Here is an 18,581-nt window from a genome sequence, read left to right on the forward strand (position 1 = left end):
TGAATTTTTTCACATGAAAATCTACGAATAAATCATGAAAAAAAAAATACGAAAAACAATTATTGTGGGAGTTGTGGCAACAGCTGGGTTTGTTTATGATTGTAAAATTTTCGGTGAAATAGTAACGTGTCAGTCCTGTAGGTTCCTCCCCGAAGTCTAAATAAATATGAGCGAGAAGGATACCATGTACAGCATTCTTTTGCCTACTTATAACGAAAAAGACAATCTCCCCATCATAGTGTGGCTCATCAACAAGTACATGACAGAAAGCGACCTCAAGTTTGAAATAGTCATAATCGACGATGGTAGTCCCGATGGAACTCAGCGAGTAGCCGAAAAATTACAGGATATCTACGGCGAAGAAAAGATTGTATTGCGGCCAAGAGAAAGAAAACTTGGACTGGGGACTGCGTATGCCCATGGCATCAATCACGCGAACGGCGAATACATTATCATTATGGATGCGGATCTTTCTCACCATCCCAAGTTCATTCCCGACTTCATAGGGAAGCAAAGGTCTGAAGATTGTGACCTCATCTCCGGAACGCGTTATCGGAATGACGGTGGTGTCAACGGGTGGGATTTCAAGCGCAAGTTCATCAGCCGCTGTGCAAATTATTTGACGCAGGTTCTGCTGAGACCGGAAGTTTCCGATCTTACCGGCAGTTTCAGGTTGTACAAGAAAGAAGTCCTGCAGAAACTCGTGGACTCGAGTTGTTCGAAGGGGTACGTCTTTCAAATGGAGATGATTGTGCGAGCGGAAAAACTTTCTTTCAAGATTGCTGAGGTGCCTATCACATTTGTTGATCGAATGTATGGGGAGTCAAAACTGGGTGGTAGCGAAGTGTTCCAGTTTCTGAAAGGCCTTATGTATTTGTTTGTCACTCTTTGAGAATTTCTTCCACACATTAAAGCAGCCTGAAATTACAACTGTAATATGTATTGCGAAAATTATATTTTGAACTGTACGGTGGAACTTTGGTCAGCGAGCTTAATTCATTCTGTGAACTTTCTCGTTATTCAAATCAAACTTTCTCCGTAGGAAATAATAGACACTCAGATGATTCATTCACGTAAAAGTTACTAATAAAGAACAATATTCAATCAATAATATATAAATAATACTAAACACAATATCTTACAATAAAATAATTCAATAATGACATCAATAAAAAACATAAAATACGATAATATTTACAAGTTAACTTACTCTTAACGACGAGAGAGAGAGAAAGGAGGACTCTCGTTTAGGGGGATTCACAGACTCAGTTGTTTGCAAATTTCATATTGAAGGTTTTCGTATTCGCAGTCTCTTCCCAGTTTTCTGGAAAACACAGTTGTAGTGCTAATTCTCATATTGGAACAAATATAAATGTTACATGCTAAATAAACATTCCAAAAACCACTCCTCAAGTCTTTTCTAGTGCTCAAGTTCTTTATATGTCTTGTAAGTCTACATCTACCATTCAGCTGCTCGATTGGATGTTAACAAACATCTATGGCTCGCAATACACACATTACTCAATGATAATTGTATAGGCAATCGAAGAAGATGCCAATGTATGAAATGTCTAAACTCTAAAGTCATTGATGCCATTAGTGTCAATGCTAGAACTGTGGAAGCTATAAAGATGGGAACAGTCATCCTGTGATGGAAAAACTTTCAGCTACAATGTGTGACTGAGGACACATCAATTTCTATAGAGCCAATGGAAGAAATTATGAAGGACGTCCAATTGGTGGATGTAGAAGGTTTGAATGATGTTTATATAGAAGAGAGAGAAATTTGTAGAATTAACCAACAGCAATTCAAAAATCGATGGGAAGGAATTACTCAAGCTAACTGCTCCTGAAACCGAATTGATATCTCTGATGAAATTAATAGTGTTTAAGAAGTGGAAGACTAGTTCATAATGAGCAATGTAGCACAAGGGCGTCGTAAGTTTAAATCGGCAATGGATTGTTTCCATGACATAGACCTATCTATGGTGCATTCTTCCCATGTAGAAAAATTGGAAGAGAAAGTCTTGTTACTCTTTCTTTCTTTCAAACTGATCATGGTCCAGGCTCTATCGCCTTTAGCCAATTATAACCTTCGCCACTGTCCAAAGTTACCATACTCTAACAAATTATCTGAAATGAAGAAATGCCTAACAGACATTATAATATTCTTCCAGAAAACTTTGCTGAAAATCACTGGATGTTCCCTTATACGCCTGTCACACAAAGCAGATGTAAACAAGATGTCTAAAAAACATAAGTTTATACTTTTTGTTATTCATGAATTTTCCAAGTATTCGGGGTTACCCCCAGAACATAACCCCTGCGAATACCAAATAACAACTAAATTGTTTTTGTGTGAATTTGGAAAAGAACCTATACAAAGAAGATGTAAATGTAAGAAATGTCTAAAGTCACAGATGCTACATGGCACTTTCTTTTGCCTTTTTTTAAGGATTTCTCGGAAATGGGACTGGGCATTGTCATTGGACAGATTTGTTGTTCATTCTTTTTAACAAAATTTTGCACAAATTCCCACATTTTATACATCTCCCTAATCTCATTTGAAGTTAAGGACTTCTCCTCACTTCTCTCTTCCTCAGACTATATACCATCCTTAAACTCTTGCTGTTGTGTGCGATGGAGATCCATCTACGGTCAACTCCTGGCAATGCTCTACTAGTTCTTGAATGTCATCCTCTTTCATCTCCAGACCCATGGTCTTCCCCAAGGACAATTTCTTTGACAAATGTTAGCTCCTGTTCATGCGCACCCCCCCCCCCCCTCAAAGTCATGCTCAATAATGCAATCAGCCCACAGTTTTCTCCAAGCAGAATTTAGAAAACTTCAAGCATACATAGGTGTTACAATGTGCTTACAATCTAGTTTGGTATTATAAACAGTCACGCCTGCTCATGTGTTCATTTTTTGAGTGAGGTATGCTGACTGGAGACTGTAGGGGAGAATATTACCCGTATTCTACAGTTTGTGTGTGGGGACAAAACCAAAAAACCATCAACTCAGTTGTAATATTGTGAAGATAAATAAAGCATGGAAATTTTTGTTTAATTTGAATCATCGCTTTTTAACCTAATTTTAAACTAATTTGTTCAAAATGTTTGTTTTTTATGTAAATTGCTTGTTAACTGAAGCTCCACTGTATTAGATCTCAATAGAGATGTAAAATTATTGGTAATAGTCTTTCAAAGAGTAATTTAGAAGGACTACGATAATATCTTTTAGGAAAAAAAAAAACGAAAATACTCTTAAATCTGGTTGTTCACCCTAGAACCCTCCACTTTCAGACCTCTGACTTTAATTAATGCTATGAATAAAATTTTTGAACATCTTATTCTTTTTAGGTTTAACTGGATCTCATTTAAATTTTATTTGTTCTCTTCTTGTTTTTATGGGTTTTGTCCCAAAACTGGATCAGAGTTGTGTATATGGCACATTGTTTCTTCTACTCTGGATGTCTTCAAAAACTCATGTTTTGTATCTCATTGCCCTAGATTTGAAAGCACAGTGTATTGCTCCTGATAATTTCTCTCACAAGCACTCGCTCGAGATGGCAAAGCACTAGGCAATTCGAAAGACAACACAGATTTATTTTACAGAGCAGTCATGTACACGTATTCAGAAGCAGTGATTTGATGAAATACGTTAAACAACGTGTGACTTCTCTCACATACACAAGATCTTGTCTTCAAGATAACAAAACTCTTATCTTTTAAGAGTTTTTCTACTTTGGTTCTACTTATGTAGAAGCAGAGAAAAGTCGAGATTCTTCTGGAAGAATATTTTGGCGACATGATATCGCCAACTTATCCGTGCTGATGTCAAATGTGCCAAATTTGGCGATATCTACAGAGAGATGCCAAATTTTCATTTTTACATAAGATGATGACTATTTACAGGTGAGAACGACATAATATGTAATAAATAATGACTATTTACATAATTATCGTAACATTGCCCCCCCCCCCCTTTTTTAGAATAGTTCATCCTGGCAATTAAGTCCTCAAGTCGATGGATCGCACTTTGTTATTCACTATGGCAAGGAGCTAGCCTATTGAAGTGGACCACCGTGCACTTCTATGATGGCGTCCTTTGATTCCGAACTACGACATCGTTTAGTTTCTTCCAAATTCTGTAAGTGCCTTCAAATGACGTCTGGGCTGAATTTCGGGCGCAGTCGTTTCCAGCGTTTGCGGTTCCAGAGCCAGACAAGGTCTCCTTACTTAAGTCGTGAGACGTGACCTTCGCGTCGTAGTGGTTCATCTTCTCGAAGTCAATGATGATCCGGTCTTCTCGGCGATTCAATTCACATCTTCGGGGCACCCTGGTGTCCTTTGACGTATTCCTTCGGTGGAAGAGAAGCATTTGGCGATTGCCCAAATAGCAGGTCACTTGGTAGCCGAAGATCTCGTCCAATGAGCATTATAGGCGGAGATAGACTTGAAAGTCTGGGCGGGCACGGTCATTATTTCTGGGGTCACGACGATGGTTATGTCAATTCATATATACATTAGATCAGTCAACTTCACCTTTGATGCTGGGGGGAGGGGGGGGGGAGACTTCCCGTATCTCCGCCCATGATGAGCATCTGTGCTGGACAGAATCCGATGCTTTCGTGGTCGATTCTGGGTTACGGTCCCAGGATGTCTAAGGCGATTCTCCCGAACAGCGTCCAACGCGTTTGTGGCGTTGAGGGCGGGCTCGGGTGTGTTTTGGAAGTGCTTTGCGGGCGACGCAGGCGTCACAATTCTTGCATCACTCTGCCACATTGGTCTTCGACTGGTCCTCAATAGAATCGTCCATGGACCTTCTGATGAGTCTTGAATACGACGAAATATCCACCGGTCGGGATTCCGTGCAACTCGTTCAAAAATTCTTTCACACGGCCTCTTGGTAGAATGAGTTTCCATCTGAACGTCCTTCCGTCTTCTAACTCCCATTTTCGGTACAGCATCGCCAGGGGTGTCCCATAGTATCTTTCGATCGTCGGACTGGAAGAGGCAAAGCTGCATTAAGAGCAAAGCTGCATTCAAGCGGCTTTGTAGAGAGGCGACGTCTTGCCAGGTTGGCTTATTCGCGGTGGATTCCTTCAGGTCGATTATCGGTCGTATGTCGAGATCTTCTATCTGGACCTCCGGGTGTTCTCGTCGTTCCTAGGATCGTAGCGATCCTAGGAACTAGATAGCTACTTGAGTTGCTATCTGTCTTACTATAGGGTTCACTGGCCCCTACTTTTCTGCCTAGAGGCAATGGTGACAGTTCTGTGGACACGATCTTCTTGTCAGGGGGGTCTGCATTTCCATGTGCAGTTTCCATACGAGGCTGAATCTTCCTCTTCATATCATTGGGAATGAACTCTTTTTCCGCAAACGGAATGGCCATCACTTTCAGAGGAGGAAATTCGTCACGACCACATTCGAGTAGGGCGATGTGTTCCCTCGGAGTGTGCAACTGGCCACTTGTCATGTCCAAGGAAAAGCCATGTTTCCTGAGGAATTCCGGTCCGATGATACACGGGTCTTTTATGTCGGTCACGAAGACGGTAAGTCGATAGGTCTGTCTACGATGGTGCTACGTAGAGAAGTCGTTGCTTGAATTTTTGAGCGAGGTCCATCCTAACGATGCTCACGTTGGCTCCGGTGTCGATGACCATCCTACAACGGAAGTCCATCAATTACGCCTCTCACGTAGAGTTCATGGGCTTTACCGTGCAGCTGTGATACATGGTATAATGAGCATGGTGCATGTCCTGCACCGGCAGCCGCGACCGAGCGTGCGCTACTCGGGTGGCCTTTTTTCATGACATTTCCAGCACACCAATAACTTTTCTTTCCTATTCCCATGATTGTTCCTGGCACTCTCCAGAAGTTCCTTCAACTCTCTGATGATCTGCCGTAGCCACGACATCACCACGGACGGCCCATCGTTCTGTATTCGAGGCCTGTCGGGCTGCCTTAAACTTCAAAGCGTAGGCAGTAGCGCCTCCCACATCCTTGTATTTACCTAGACGCAACGCATGCTGTATGTCCGGATTCTTGATAGAATCGACGAAGCATTGCAAGGTTAATCCATCCCTGATGTTCGCTGGGCAATCGGGGTAAGCCAACTGCAAGAGCCTCTCGATGTCCATGGTCAATTCTTGCAATGTTTCGCCAGTTTTCTGTTCTTGAGTTAGCGGTGGAAGTAATTGAGGTACTTTTCTCCGAACCTCAGCTTTAGAGCATTCGCCAGAGCTTGATAGCTCGATCGGTTTTGTGCTAATCTCGGACACAAATCAACGCTCACTGACTTCTAGAAACATAATTTTCATATGTCCTCCATTGCTTATACTTATTAAAGCTTGGCAGCAGGGCCATATCCATTTTTTTCGCAGTGGGTACTACTTACAATTCGGGGATGGGACCAAAGGGATAAAATAATAGGCTCATACGTGTTATTTCATTTATATCAGTCTTTTTTTTAACATTTCGGGGGGAACAGAACCCTCTTACCGATTTCGCCTCTCACTACTGCCTCGCTTGGCAGCAAGTGACTTAAATAACCATGAATTCAGTTTAGAAGGCATTGTGTTGCTTTTGCAGGCAGAAATTTTGAGAGCTTTGACACTGAGATTAATGCAGTGGAACCCCCGCTTCCCTTAACAGACACTTCCCGTTAATAGACACTTTCGAATTACGTTGACGGGCCTCATTATTTTTTCACCCTCCATTAACAGACGCTCCTCGGTCCTACAGGTGTCCGTTATCGAAAGGTTCTACTGTAGATTAAATTAATAAGATTAGTCATTAGTTCGTATTTCCCCGAGACTCTATAATATAAAATCACAAACTCGAAAAGTAACGTTTTATGCTTGTTTCTATGCAACGGAAATCGGTTTCGGAAATTGGTTGCGATTTTGGTTGTAGGTTCTATTTAACTCCTGAATATTATCACGAACAGTTTGACTCATCAGGACCAAGTTGTATGTAACCGTGCTTCCAACATACAGCGTCCGAGTACCCAGGGTGGGGACTTTAACAGATACCGTCGATGTCTCTCCTGTATTGTAAATAAATCACGCTGTGAAAACCATACGCGGAAATGGACTTGAAAGTCCGGGTAGGGGGAGCATGATGACGATGATGTTCGTTTATATGTACGCATATACACTGCATCAGTCGGCTCCCCCTTAGACGCTGGGGGGGGGGGGGGGCATTGCCCCGTATCTCCGCCCATGTGTCAATCCACTCTCTTCCATGCACACCACATGAATCATGAATAAAACATTATTTGCATGAAATGTACCAACTCTATATTCATTGGATCGGCCATGAGAGGGCTCTTGTCAGGGCCCTGGGTTTTATCCATTGGTACAAATTCTGTTCATGGATCTTATATGGAAGTCCGACAAGGCTTCAGCTGAAGGATCCGGGATGAGTCTCATTAGAATCCATGCGAGGTGACCACCTCGGGGGCCGCAGCTTGAATATAGGGGTTCTGGTTTGTTTCATTGGTTTAGTCCTTGCAAATAAATTTTATTTATTATCGGGGGGGGGGGGAATGTCGGTTCCAGAAGTCTCGGATGAAGCTGATCTGATTCTCCTTTGAGACGATAAATTAACAATAGAGGGAGCCCGAGAGAAATCTGTCTTGGGTACCACTAAACATCTGCCCATTGAAACCTCGACTTTCCTTATGCCTAGGGTGTGGTGGTGCTGGATTCTATTTCTTGATATAATTAATATAAATGAAGTTTTTGGTGGACCTCACTGGGGAAGTGCGACAAATCTTCAGATTGGAGGCCCATGGAGGAAGTTGACGGGTTCCATTTCGAGAGAACCATGAATCTCATTGTTCTTTTTTGATGAACATCGTAGAATTCGTTATAGCGGAAGCCCGAGATAGAGCATGTCTGGGGCCCAATAAAAATCTGTATATTGGGTCCCGGATCCTTAGTTGGGAGCCACGGTTTTTATTCTTTTTCTAAATGCAGGACTGGATATACTCGAACGGTCAGCCCTTTCGGTGCACTTCCCCTCACCCCGCTCCGGTCCCTACAAGTATATTTTACTCGATATTGAATCTATAAATCGAAAAAAAAAATGAAATTTTATATTTCAGAATTAACTAATCTAAGGCAGAATTATGATGGAAATATTTCTAAGAACGGTCATTGAAAGTCTCCCCCCTCTTTTTTTCTACGTGCAATGCATATTGATAATATCTCCTGAATTTTTTTAAAAATATCTTTGTAAGTTTTTTTTGTAATTTTCTTTTATTTCTCCTCTAAGGTCTCGACATTTTTTCCCCCCAGAAATTTCCCTCTTTTTCATGTATTTTCAACGAAACCAAACTGACTTTTTATTCTTCAAATCAATGATTAAAATTGTCTTTCCATCTCAGAAATTACATTACGACTTCAAACAAAAATATTCATCTCACACATTTGTCATGTTTTTTTTTAAAAATTCACTGTAATTTGAAGTTGCGCATCATTTGCCGCGATCCGCGGCTTCTGTAATTTTAGCATGAGTTGGCAACTTTGTTTACTTTTGGCAATAATTAGCAATGTCCTTTATTTTTGAGGTCTGATTCTCCGTATTTTTTCTCGAGCAAATATGGTCAGCTAACAGCAATATATCACGCGAATTTTCGCTAATGATCATGGGATAGTCATAGTAACCAAAAGCTCTGTATAATTATTATGAGAACGTATTGTAAACAAACTACCCCCCCCCCCTTTAATCAAACTCTTTCCCCTTACATGACGGCTAGGCTCAAGGGGGAAAAACCCAATTAATTTATTTACATTAGTGGTCAGTTTTGAGATGATTTTGCATCCAGCCCTTGACGCGGAAAAAGAAGGTAATTTTTTTTAAATTGTTATTTTTACCGTACAGTTATATTATAGTTCTAAAAGAGGTGTGGCACAAATCAGTAATTTGTTTCTCAGTGAGGCGGCTTACACCATAGGCTTTTATTTGGCCCGTGGGCTTGAGCCTCCCCCTCAGAATCTTAGCATTCATCTCCATAATACTCATAGAAATATTGGATTTGAGCCCATAACCCCAAACGTTTTTGAGCCCTCCAATACAATACAATTTACAATAACTTTATGTCTATGGTCTGTACCAGGCCTTGCTATTCAACCTCTAGGATTTTACACAAAGATGAACTTTTATGCTCCACTAAGTAATCTTTGAGGAATTGTTGTGTGTGTGTGCGCGAGTATTGTTATGTGGCAATTACATTCATAAGTATGGGCATCGCCAGAGGCGCATTTCTTGTTTTGCTGCCCTTCCATTCAAGTCTAATTTTATTGACTCAAATTCACAACCCTGTGTTATAACACGCTTGGTCTCCACCCCGGTAAATACACCCCTGTCTCTAGGTCATTCACATACTGACACACTGCTTTAGTCACTTAAATGCTTGCACACACTCTAGGTCACTCCTTTGGTTGCTCACTGATCTGACTCTTCGCTCTCTAGGTTCCCCCCCATGTTCAGGCATTCCCTATATCACTCTTTTAGTCATTCATACGCTCACACACTGTTTTGGTTACTCTTTTAGTCAGTCACTGACCTGATCCCTTGATCTCTGGGTCACTCTTATAGTTCAATCTACAGAGTTTTCTTTACAGTCTATCATATTTGTCAATCTACCACCCATTGGCAAGCACTGTCCTATAACATGAATATTATTGTGGGAAAAGGTTGGAAAACACTCGTATAGACAGTGGCATCGGAGTCGGGGTGCAGTAGGTGCTCAAGCACCCGCAGCATTTTGTAGCACTTGTCTGAGCAACCACAGAATTAATTAAGAAATCAAAATCTTCTGTATTATAATGATCAAGTTAAATACACACATTTCTAAAACACTTCTGATGCTTTTGGGTATAGATGCTTGAATGTTGTTTTATTTAAAGCACTTGAGCATCTTTAAAACATTATTCATACATCCTTGTACTTGTTTAATTTCTATTCATTTTAATGAACAGTTATTCCGTTCAAGCTCTTCATATTGCCATTGCTTGTAGATGCTTTACTATTTATTTTTTTCAGGTAGTTTGCTTGTGCGATGCTGTTATTTGCGTTGCTCTGTAAATCCTCTTTTGTGTTTGGTTTGTAGAATAATATGTTGGTTAATTTTGTTTTGCTGAGTATTGTTTTTATTTTTGCTTCATTGCTATCTTAGATATTGTTTTTCTCCCTTTTTTTCATTGCTGTAGTAACTATGGAGTTGCTTCGCTTGGTTACTTCTAGATGCAAATATTTGAAATATAGGAGATTTGGAAGTAAGATTTTTTCATGAATGTGTTCATATAAATCGTGCAAAATAAATTCAGCTACTTACAGGTTATTAACTGAATTTTATGGAATGGAATTTATGTGCTTTGTCAATAGCATTAATTTAAATTGGTTTCTAAAACTTTTTATTGCAATTAAAACTTCTCACGATAAGTCAAAGAGATCCATCAAAATATTCATTATGTACACGAACTTTGATATTCAGTATCTCTCTCTGTCTGTCAGACCAGACAGGACCCGGCTCTGTTCTTTTTGGGATGTTAGTCATTTAATCATGTGGGCCGGGTTATGCTGGGGGAGGGCATGAGGTGCCGGGCCAGGGCGCCCACCAACGAGTGCCCCTTCCTGACACCCTGAGTTATTCAGTATATGGGACTGTTGAACGTTTAAGTTCTGCGGAATTTGACCATTGAATTGGGTGGCACCTCTGTATCTCTCCTCACTAACATATCTTTTGTAAAAACTAAGTATAATCTACATACATGATATAGTAGAGTCTCTGTAATTAGACTACTGTATCATGTATATGTAGATTGTAGTCGCGATAATCTAAGATGGATGGGACCAGGGCCACCTCTGATTATAGAAAATTTGAACCAACTAAAAAACAAAATGCTTTAAATGTTGGCTTTAAGACAAATAAAAGCAGTACTAACATACCTACTGAATATTTAATTCTTGAATGAGATATGAATGCCACACGATGTGTTTTAAAAAATGAAGACTGAAAAGGGCATGAAAATGAGAGTTTTTAAGATGAGTTGAAGATGGGATTAATGGTAAGCGAAGGTGAGACGCTGAGAGCTTTCAACTACCATTCCAATGGTTTTACATAAGCAATTAAGGGGACAATGCCATTGTCCATCATTACAAAGAAAATGGTCAAAGTTGCTCTTCTCTCAGCAACTTCTGAAAGTTAAAATGATCAATATCCATTCAAGGGAGTCTAATTTTTTTATTTCACCAATTACCCATAGGGCTGCCTGGTCCCTTTCAAACTGAAATTGCTGTATAATACGTATGTGCTACAGATTCTTGGTAAAAAATAAAGAGGTTAGGTTCTTCTAGAGGAAAAAAGAATTAAATTTGAAAATTTTGAGTGCCTCAGATTATACGAAAACTTTTGGGGCTCAGATTTTCAAGGTTATTGTGTGTAATTTTTTTTAACACAGTGAAACCTTGATACAATGAGAATATAATGATAAATTCTTCTATAACAATATTTTTTGCGAATCTTGTTTAGAATTGCCTATAGTCTAATGTTAAACTTCTCTTGCTACTACAATATTCTTTACTATGATAAATCTCTCAATAACGATATTTTTTTAGGATATTTTGAAACAGTGACAACAATATTTTTAATTCACTCAAAATCACTTTCAATATATTCTTTAATTCTTCACCAATATTTGTTCTTTCAAAAATTTTTTTTGTAACATAAGTATTTTGCAATATCTAAGTTCCAAAAGTTGCCATAAAAGATGAAGTTGCCATAAAGCTACTTCCTATGTAGTACTCAAAAGTATTGTGCCACAAACTACTTTACAGGGTGAAACAACTATCTGAATTTTATTCATAAACTAAAAAATTACAATTTGGGATAGACCATAGGTGAGAGATTTAAGAAATAACAAAAAGTTCAATTTTCGACCACCAGATATTTATTGAATTTATTTTTTTATTGAATTTTTCTTTTCCATCATGGTTTGTATAGCATATATACCAAGTTTCTATGGAATATATGTCCTCTTGAACAGGTGCTACATAGGTCTGAGTAGTGCCAGCATACAGATAGGTGCTACATTTGTCTGAGCAGTGTCTCTACACTAAAACTACTTAGACGTATATAGCGCCCATTCGGGTTGACGTATTCCATTGAAACCTGGTATATATGTTATGTGGACCACATGGGAGAATGTAAAATGCAATATAAAGTGTCACTTTTCACCTGGTGGTCAAAAATTGAGCTATTTTGTCTATTTCATAAATCTCTTTGTCGTGGCTTCATTAAGATATCCTAAAAATTTGGCTGTATTCAGATAAGCAATTTTTGAAAAAAATTGCTCAGAGTGTGGGAACTTTAATCATAATCACCCTGTATTTTTGTTGTTAAGTGAGCCATGAGTTTGCTCTATCCAAGTACTTAGGTTTCAGTATCACTGGAAATTTTACACAAGATAGATGCAGTTAAATAGTTAACAGTTGTAATTTATAATGTCCAGTTTATACAGTGTGATTTTGTTTTTATGTGAATATTCAATTTAATTTTGATGTATAAGAAAATTGGCAAGTATAGCAGGTCCCCTCCTGTACTCTTCGAGTGTTGTGAGCCTGATCTATGTCAACTTTATCAATATCAATAAGATACCACCTTATGTAGAAGTCTTAGTTTATCATTATGTTCACACAGTCTTTTAAGACAAATCAAAAGTAAATTCTGATATATTTTGAATTGAATCAGCTTATGTTTATTTGAGATGCCAATGAGAACAAAATAAATTTAGATTACATATATTATTAATGTGTAACAAAATTGTACTGCATGCATGCACATCTACACTGTGTGAGACCTCCAATTTAGAAAAAAGCTGTAACGCAGATGAACAGAGAGTCATACTGAAATAAACAAATCTAATCTGTACTGACTGTCTCTGCCAATCTGTGGACTGGGCTGGATAGCATGTTAGGACCTGGAGACTTCAGACTCATTGCTCATTTTGATAATTATTTTGGTTATGATTATTACAGTAAAACCTTGTTTATCTGAACATCAATTTAAACCTCTCATTTTCAGTTTCCTATAGTCAATGATGCCCAACAGGTATTTTCTTGGAACTTGAATCTTATTGCCCAACTTGATAGCTTCCTTCTATTGTACAATAATCCACTTTCAAACAATTGTAAATACTGTATCTGTGACCTATAGATGTAAGCAGGGGCGGATCCAGGAACAGTTTCTGTAGCTACAAACGATTGACAAGCAATCAAACACGTTAATAAGAGCAGATATAGCTGTCATCTTTTTTATTTATTGCTGAATTTCAATTTATTCCTTTGCATTATAAAATTAGTTTCGAAATCGATTTTACAAACTTTTCAGTCCCGATGTGTTCGGATAATCAAGGTTCTACTGTATTTTTATTGAATCTGTGAAAATTCATCATTGGATTAATAAATATAAACAACACATTTTTCAGCTGTTTGCAGAATGGGTCTGGCTATGGCTATCATAATTGGCATGTATCTGCTTTTCTCTTATCTGCTAGCTGGTTCTGGTATGTATACTTTTAAAAAATTAATTTAGAGAAATAAGAGTTTTTATTTTATACCTATATAGAGTGATCATTCTGATTGATGTCCATTAGCTGATACTGTGATCGTTACTCTTAGAGAAAACTTGTAAAACTAACCGTGCAAAAAATGTCACAACATCGTCGAAGAATATAATGGCCAGATCTTCCAGATTTTTGCTAAAAAGTATACTGTTCCAAAAAGTGTTTTTAAGACTCTTGTATGTCCTGGTTTTCAATTTAAATGATCAAAGATTAAATAAATTAAATTATTTTTTAACATTTAGTAGCCAGAACGATTTTGTTCCAAAGTTTTAAACCTACCTCCTTTTTTTTAGCTTTGAATCTAGCCATCAACATAGTCATAAGTTTTGATGGGAAATTCATGTTAATCACCATAATGGCACAGAGTGGCCAACTTGGTACTCAAACTCAGGGCCGTTCCTATGAGATGTGGGATCCAGTGCAAAAATGATCTAGGATTCCTTTAGCATTATTTTCTCTCCTAGAATTATTTTCTATAATTTATTATATTATTCGAAATATTCTGAACATTTTCATGGTCTTAGAACAGCCACCTTTTAACATTTGTTGTGCAAAATTATTTTTCAATTCATATTTTTTATTAGGTTTTTTTGTCTCAACAATATAACTTTATGCCCATACAATGTTATTGCACAGTATTTTTATTGCATTATAGGTTTGTAATTTGACACTGAACTGAACAAACTGTACAAGACAAAAAACATATAGATCAGATATTTATGGGGAGAGGGGTTGTATGCATGTGACAAGGATCAAGCGTCATCACCAATAAGCTATTCTATCCATTGCTGTGCAATTTGTCATTGTATTTTCTCTCTGAGAAATATTTTTCAAGATGCACCAATTTTTATCAAAAAATTAGCATTATGTCTCAGTTTTCATTGAGATTAGTCCCAGTTTCACAAATGCATGATTTACTTTATGGCACACCAACTCCAGTCATATATTGCCATATGGCAATTTCCAACAAGCGAAGTTGGGTGGGAAATGAAGGTGCCATCTATCAAATGCATGATCTGGCCACCCTATCTTAGAAGCCATTTAAGTAAAAAAAAAAATTGTGTTTGTGTGATAAAGTTATGAAATTTAATTTTTTATATTAAGTGCACATCTTCCAAGTCATATCTTATTCATGAAAAGAAAAACCAGCCCTTCTACAACCAAAACTGGTTGGAATTATATTATTAAAGCTATAACATCTTTTCTACTGAAAAATAGTGGTTTATACATAAAATTATTTTAAAGACAACTTGCGGTCAATTTATTCATCAAGGCCACTATTAAAGTTCCTAGGGTTATGCCATGAAATGAAACCTCAGAAAGATTATTGGTTATTGGGTATAAATTTTTAAACAGCCCCTTGAAGCTTGGCCATATATTAGGAGTGTTCTTAAAATTCACAAAACTCTGTTTCATTACTAGATCAATTTTGGTGATAAGACTTATAATTTAACATGCTTTTAAATAAAAAAATTTTAACCACAAACAGTTTTTACTAATATGGTTTATAGAGTCTGGACCATATAAAAATATTATGTTCTATAACTTTTTTAGCAATGACTTTTTTTACTTAAACATCTTCTGGGAAGATGAGTGACAACATTTGCCTTCTCTAAGACTAAAGATTTGAAAATTATGTTTGGAAAATGATGAGTAGCCAGCCTGTATAATTGTGAATCAATATCAAAATTTAGAACAAGTTCTTTTTCAACTGACTTATCTTTGCAAATTCTAAAAGTTTCTTCAAAGTTTTTTTTAATAAGATATATTCATTAATACCTTTTTTTAATTTCCATCATTTTCTTGTACAAATTATCAACATTCTTACATATCTTAAAAGTATGAGTGTTTCAAGTATAAATTTTTTTAGAGAGATATAGATGGCTTTTTTCTCAGCCAGAGATATCAAGGAAACAGTTATTTTCCGGATATTATGCTGAGGTGAGCTCGGAAAGAAAAGTCATCACGTCTCCGCCGGGACTCGAACCCAGGCCCTCTTGCATACCGGGCAAGCATGCTACCATCTACACCACTGGAGACACATGAATCTGCCTTCCTAATTTCACGCACTGTGTCGTGAGGCGCTGAAGTAGAGGCATTAGTAGCCTCTCTTAACTTCAGGAAATGGCCCCCGGGTGGGACGGTTTAGAGAGATATAGATGGCTTTTTTCTCAGCCAGAGATATCAAGGAAACAGTTATTTTCCGGATATTATGCTGAGGTGAGCTCGGAAAGAAAAGTCATCACGTCTCCGCCGGGACTCGAACCCAGGCCCTCTTGCATACCGGGCAAGCATGCTACCATCTACACCACTGGAGACACATGAATCTGCCTTCCTAATTTCACGCACGTATGTAGATGGTAGCATGCTTGCCCGGTATGCAAGAGGGCCTGGGTTCGAGTCCCGGCGGAGACGTGATGACTTTTCTTTCCGAGCTCACCTCAGCATAATATCCGGAAAATAACTGTTTCCATAAATTTTTTTGTTTAACTTATAATAGCACTCATGCTTAAAATGCTTGAAAATCATTTGTTGTTTCACTTGTGAAGCAGAATGATTTTTATTGGGTTAACATTTATCAATTTATTCAAGTTCATGTTCTAATTTACCTTGTTTAATTCTGTAATTGTATATTCAAACATATGAGCCACAGAAAAGCAAATTGCTCAAAGAAGAGGCTAAATTTAGAAAAAAGAGAAAAAATGCCATGGTCATCACCAATGTTTCCTGTATATATATATATATATATATTTCACTTGCACAAAATGGCAATATGCCACATAGGCTACACCAGTGCATTTAGTTATTTTTCTTTTTGCACAGAAGCATTTACACAGCCATGCTTATACACAGCTTAAGAAAATTGGTTATCAGTGATATAAGCAATTGTGTGCTTATGCAATATGTCTAAAATATTTATCAACTAATGTTAGGAATCTCTCTTCAAACATTGATTTTTATGATAACAATTTGGTTATTGCTTTCATATTAATATTTAACTTATAAATGGGGAATTTATATTCTATTATAGTCAAACCTGAACTGATGAAGATAATTCTTTCTGTAAACACTCATTAACAGAAACATGATTTCCCAGAAGTTTTTATGAGAAATTGTTTCATTTGCTCCAGGTGCAGCAGCAGCAATATATATATATATTATAAAACCCTAAGAAGCTATACGAAAAAGATTGAAGTTTGAGATGTACAATTTCACAATTGGATTAAAAAGAATTTACTGGAATATGAGATACCAGGAGCCCTTTATATTTAACACCATGTACATAACCCAGTCAATTCATAGGTGTCCTCTATTGTGATGTGGTCAGTTCATTTCTGGTCACATACATATGCATATGGATAAGATAATCTCTTAGAATATCCAGACCATTACCAAGTTTTTTTTTTTTTAATAATGTGATCCATGCTAAGAGGCTTAAAGAATGCACACTTAAAGAATGTGTGCACTGGAAACATCCAAGTGCAGTTTTTTTTTAAAATACACTTTTTGCTTTTCTTAATCATTCATCTTTCATAGAATGACTCAAGAGCTTTCTGGAAAATTATTCTGAAGCATTTATAAGTTAATCATGCTCAAAAAACCATAATTCTGACAATGAGTGTGAGAAAATTCAGTTTACAATGTTGCTGTGCTATATGGGTGCATGCATCAATGTCAATGTCAACTAAAGCATTCATTAGCTGAGGTAGAAATATCCATAACAAAATTTTTGCTAGCTGAAAAATTTATAAGCTGAGGCTGAGGTGTCCATAAGTCACAGTGTATCACTGTATATTATTTATATAATTGAGAATAATTTTTTTTAAACAAAGAACAATTAATGTATTCTCAATTTGATGATTAATTTTTTTTCCTGTGAGAATGGATAGCTATGAAAAGTAACTTTTCAACAAAAAATTTTTCTAGGTGGAAAATTGATACTGGAGGATTATGGGAATGATACAGGTTTGAAAAAAAATAACAAACAAATAAACTTTATGCATGTCAGATAGCAATAGTAGATGATGCTTTCACATTTTTTTCTGCTGAAGTAGTTTTCCTCCTATCCTTTTATTATTATTGTGAATAATAAAGCATGCTGATAGCATGCTTTAAGCATGATGCTTCTTGCTTGTAGTAGCTATAGTATATTTATTGTTGGGAATGTTAATCCTCTGACTGCCAAGGGTTTCAAAGCAACTTTACTCTTAGGAAAACTATTGATCATAAAATAATGAATAAATATTTCTATATTTTGATGCATAAAAATGAAAAGTAGAAGGAACAGAAAGGTGAGAAACACATTCAGCATAATATGAAAATAAAAGTGTTTGTTACATTTCTGAAATGATCAGAGGGTTAACACACTCAAAAATTATGTACACAAAGTATAAAAAAATAAAGCTATATTAGAAGCCATTGGGGGAGAAAAAAAAGTTTTTTTTTAATTCTGAGCTTTTTTGTTTCAATGATAAAAAAATTTAAATGTTTCAGTATGGAGAAAGGAGAAGCATAAAATAGCAGCTGTAAGCATGTAGAGAGTAGAGCATGTGTAGTGTAGTGCATGTTAAATTGCCAAGTAGTTTGCTTTATGATCATATGCAGATTTGAAAAATTAAATATTTCATGACTTTTTAACATGGCACAGAACATTTTGATATATTTTATATCATTGAATATTTATGAGAAATTTTATTTGCAGCACCAACCGATGATTACAGTGACAACCTCTTGCAACACAGCGGGTTTATTCCAAACGAGTAAGAGTTTATTGTATTGAAGACAATATGGGAGCTATAATGTTCAGAATAAAATGCATATGAACATTGACATATCAATGTTAATAGTTCACAGATTTGCGCTTACCTAAACATAGAATGTAAATAGGGAAAATGATATGCACATATCTTGCAGCATGTTCCATGAAATTATGCATTCT

General features: G+C 37.1%; 2 protein-coding genes across 5 annotated transcripts in view; both read left to right on the forward strand.

Annotated features, from left to right (window-relative positions):
* Window positions 1-97: 97 nt before the first annotated feature.
* Dpm1 (Dolichyl-phosphate mannosyltransferase subunit 1) lies at window positions 98-3,352 on the forward strand. Its single transcript, XM_089243438.1, has one exon. It carries the CDS (start codon window positions 167-169, stop codon window positions 890-892), a length of 726 nt encoding a protein of 241 aa, XP_089099564.1. The 5' UTR covers window positions 98-166; the 3' UTR covers window positions 893-3,352.
* A 5,351-nt stretch (window positions 3,353-8,703) lies between these two features.
* The window catches only part of LOC149075925 (protein O-linked-mannose beta-1,2-N-acetylglucosaminyltransferase 1-like), a 59,501-nt gene continuing 49,623 nt past the window's right edge, over window positions 8,704-18,581 (forward strand). The window contains exons 1-5 of one of the 4 annotated variants that reach the window (XM_089243439.1): window positions 8,707-8,862; window positions 10,229-10,294; window positions 13,505-13,582; window positions 17,570-17,608; window positions 18,345-18,402. In XM_089243439.1, coding sequence (XP_089099565.1) covers window positions 8,826-8,862; window positions 10,229-10,294; window positions 13,505-13,582; window positions 17,570-17,608; window positions 18,345-18,402 — 278 coding nt within the window. In that variant the 5' untranslated portion in view covers window positions 8,707-8,825. Of the gene's footprint in view, window positions 8,863-10,228; window positions 10,295-13,504; window positions 13,583-17,569; window positions 17,609-18,344; window positions 18,403-18,581 lie in introns of all 4 variants that reach the window. The other 3 variants (XM_089243441.1, XM_089243440.1, XM_089243442.1) reach the window with 3 other exon arrangements.

The sequence above is a fragment of the Pholcus phalangioides genome, unplaced genomic scaffold (genome assembly GCF_987345545.1).
Source record: "Pholcus phalangioides strain wild (caught in Gottingen) unplaced genomic scaffold, Ppha-v1.0 ptg000015l_1, whole genome shotgun sequence".
Classification (NCBI taxonomy): Eukaryota; Metazoa; Arthropoda; class Arachnida; order Araneae; family Pholcidae; genus Pholcus; species Pholcus phalangioides.

Excerpts from the sequence above, each read along its gene's own strand:
- Dpm1 (XM_089243438.1), top strand. The coding sequence starts at position 167 with ATGAGCGAGAAGGATACCATGTACAGCATTCTTTTGCCTACTTATAAC.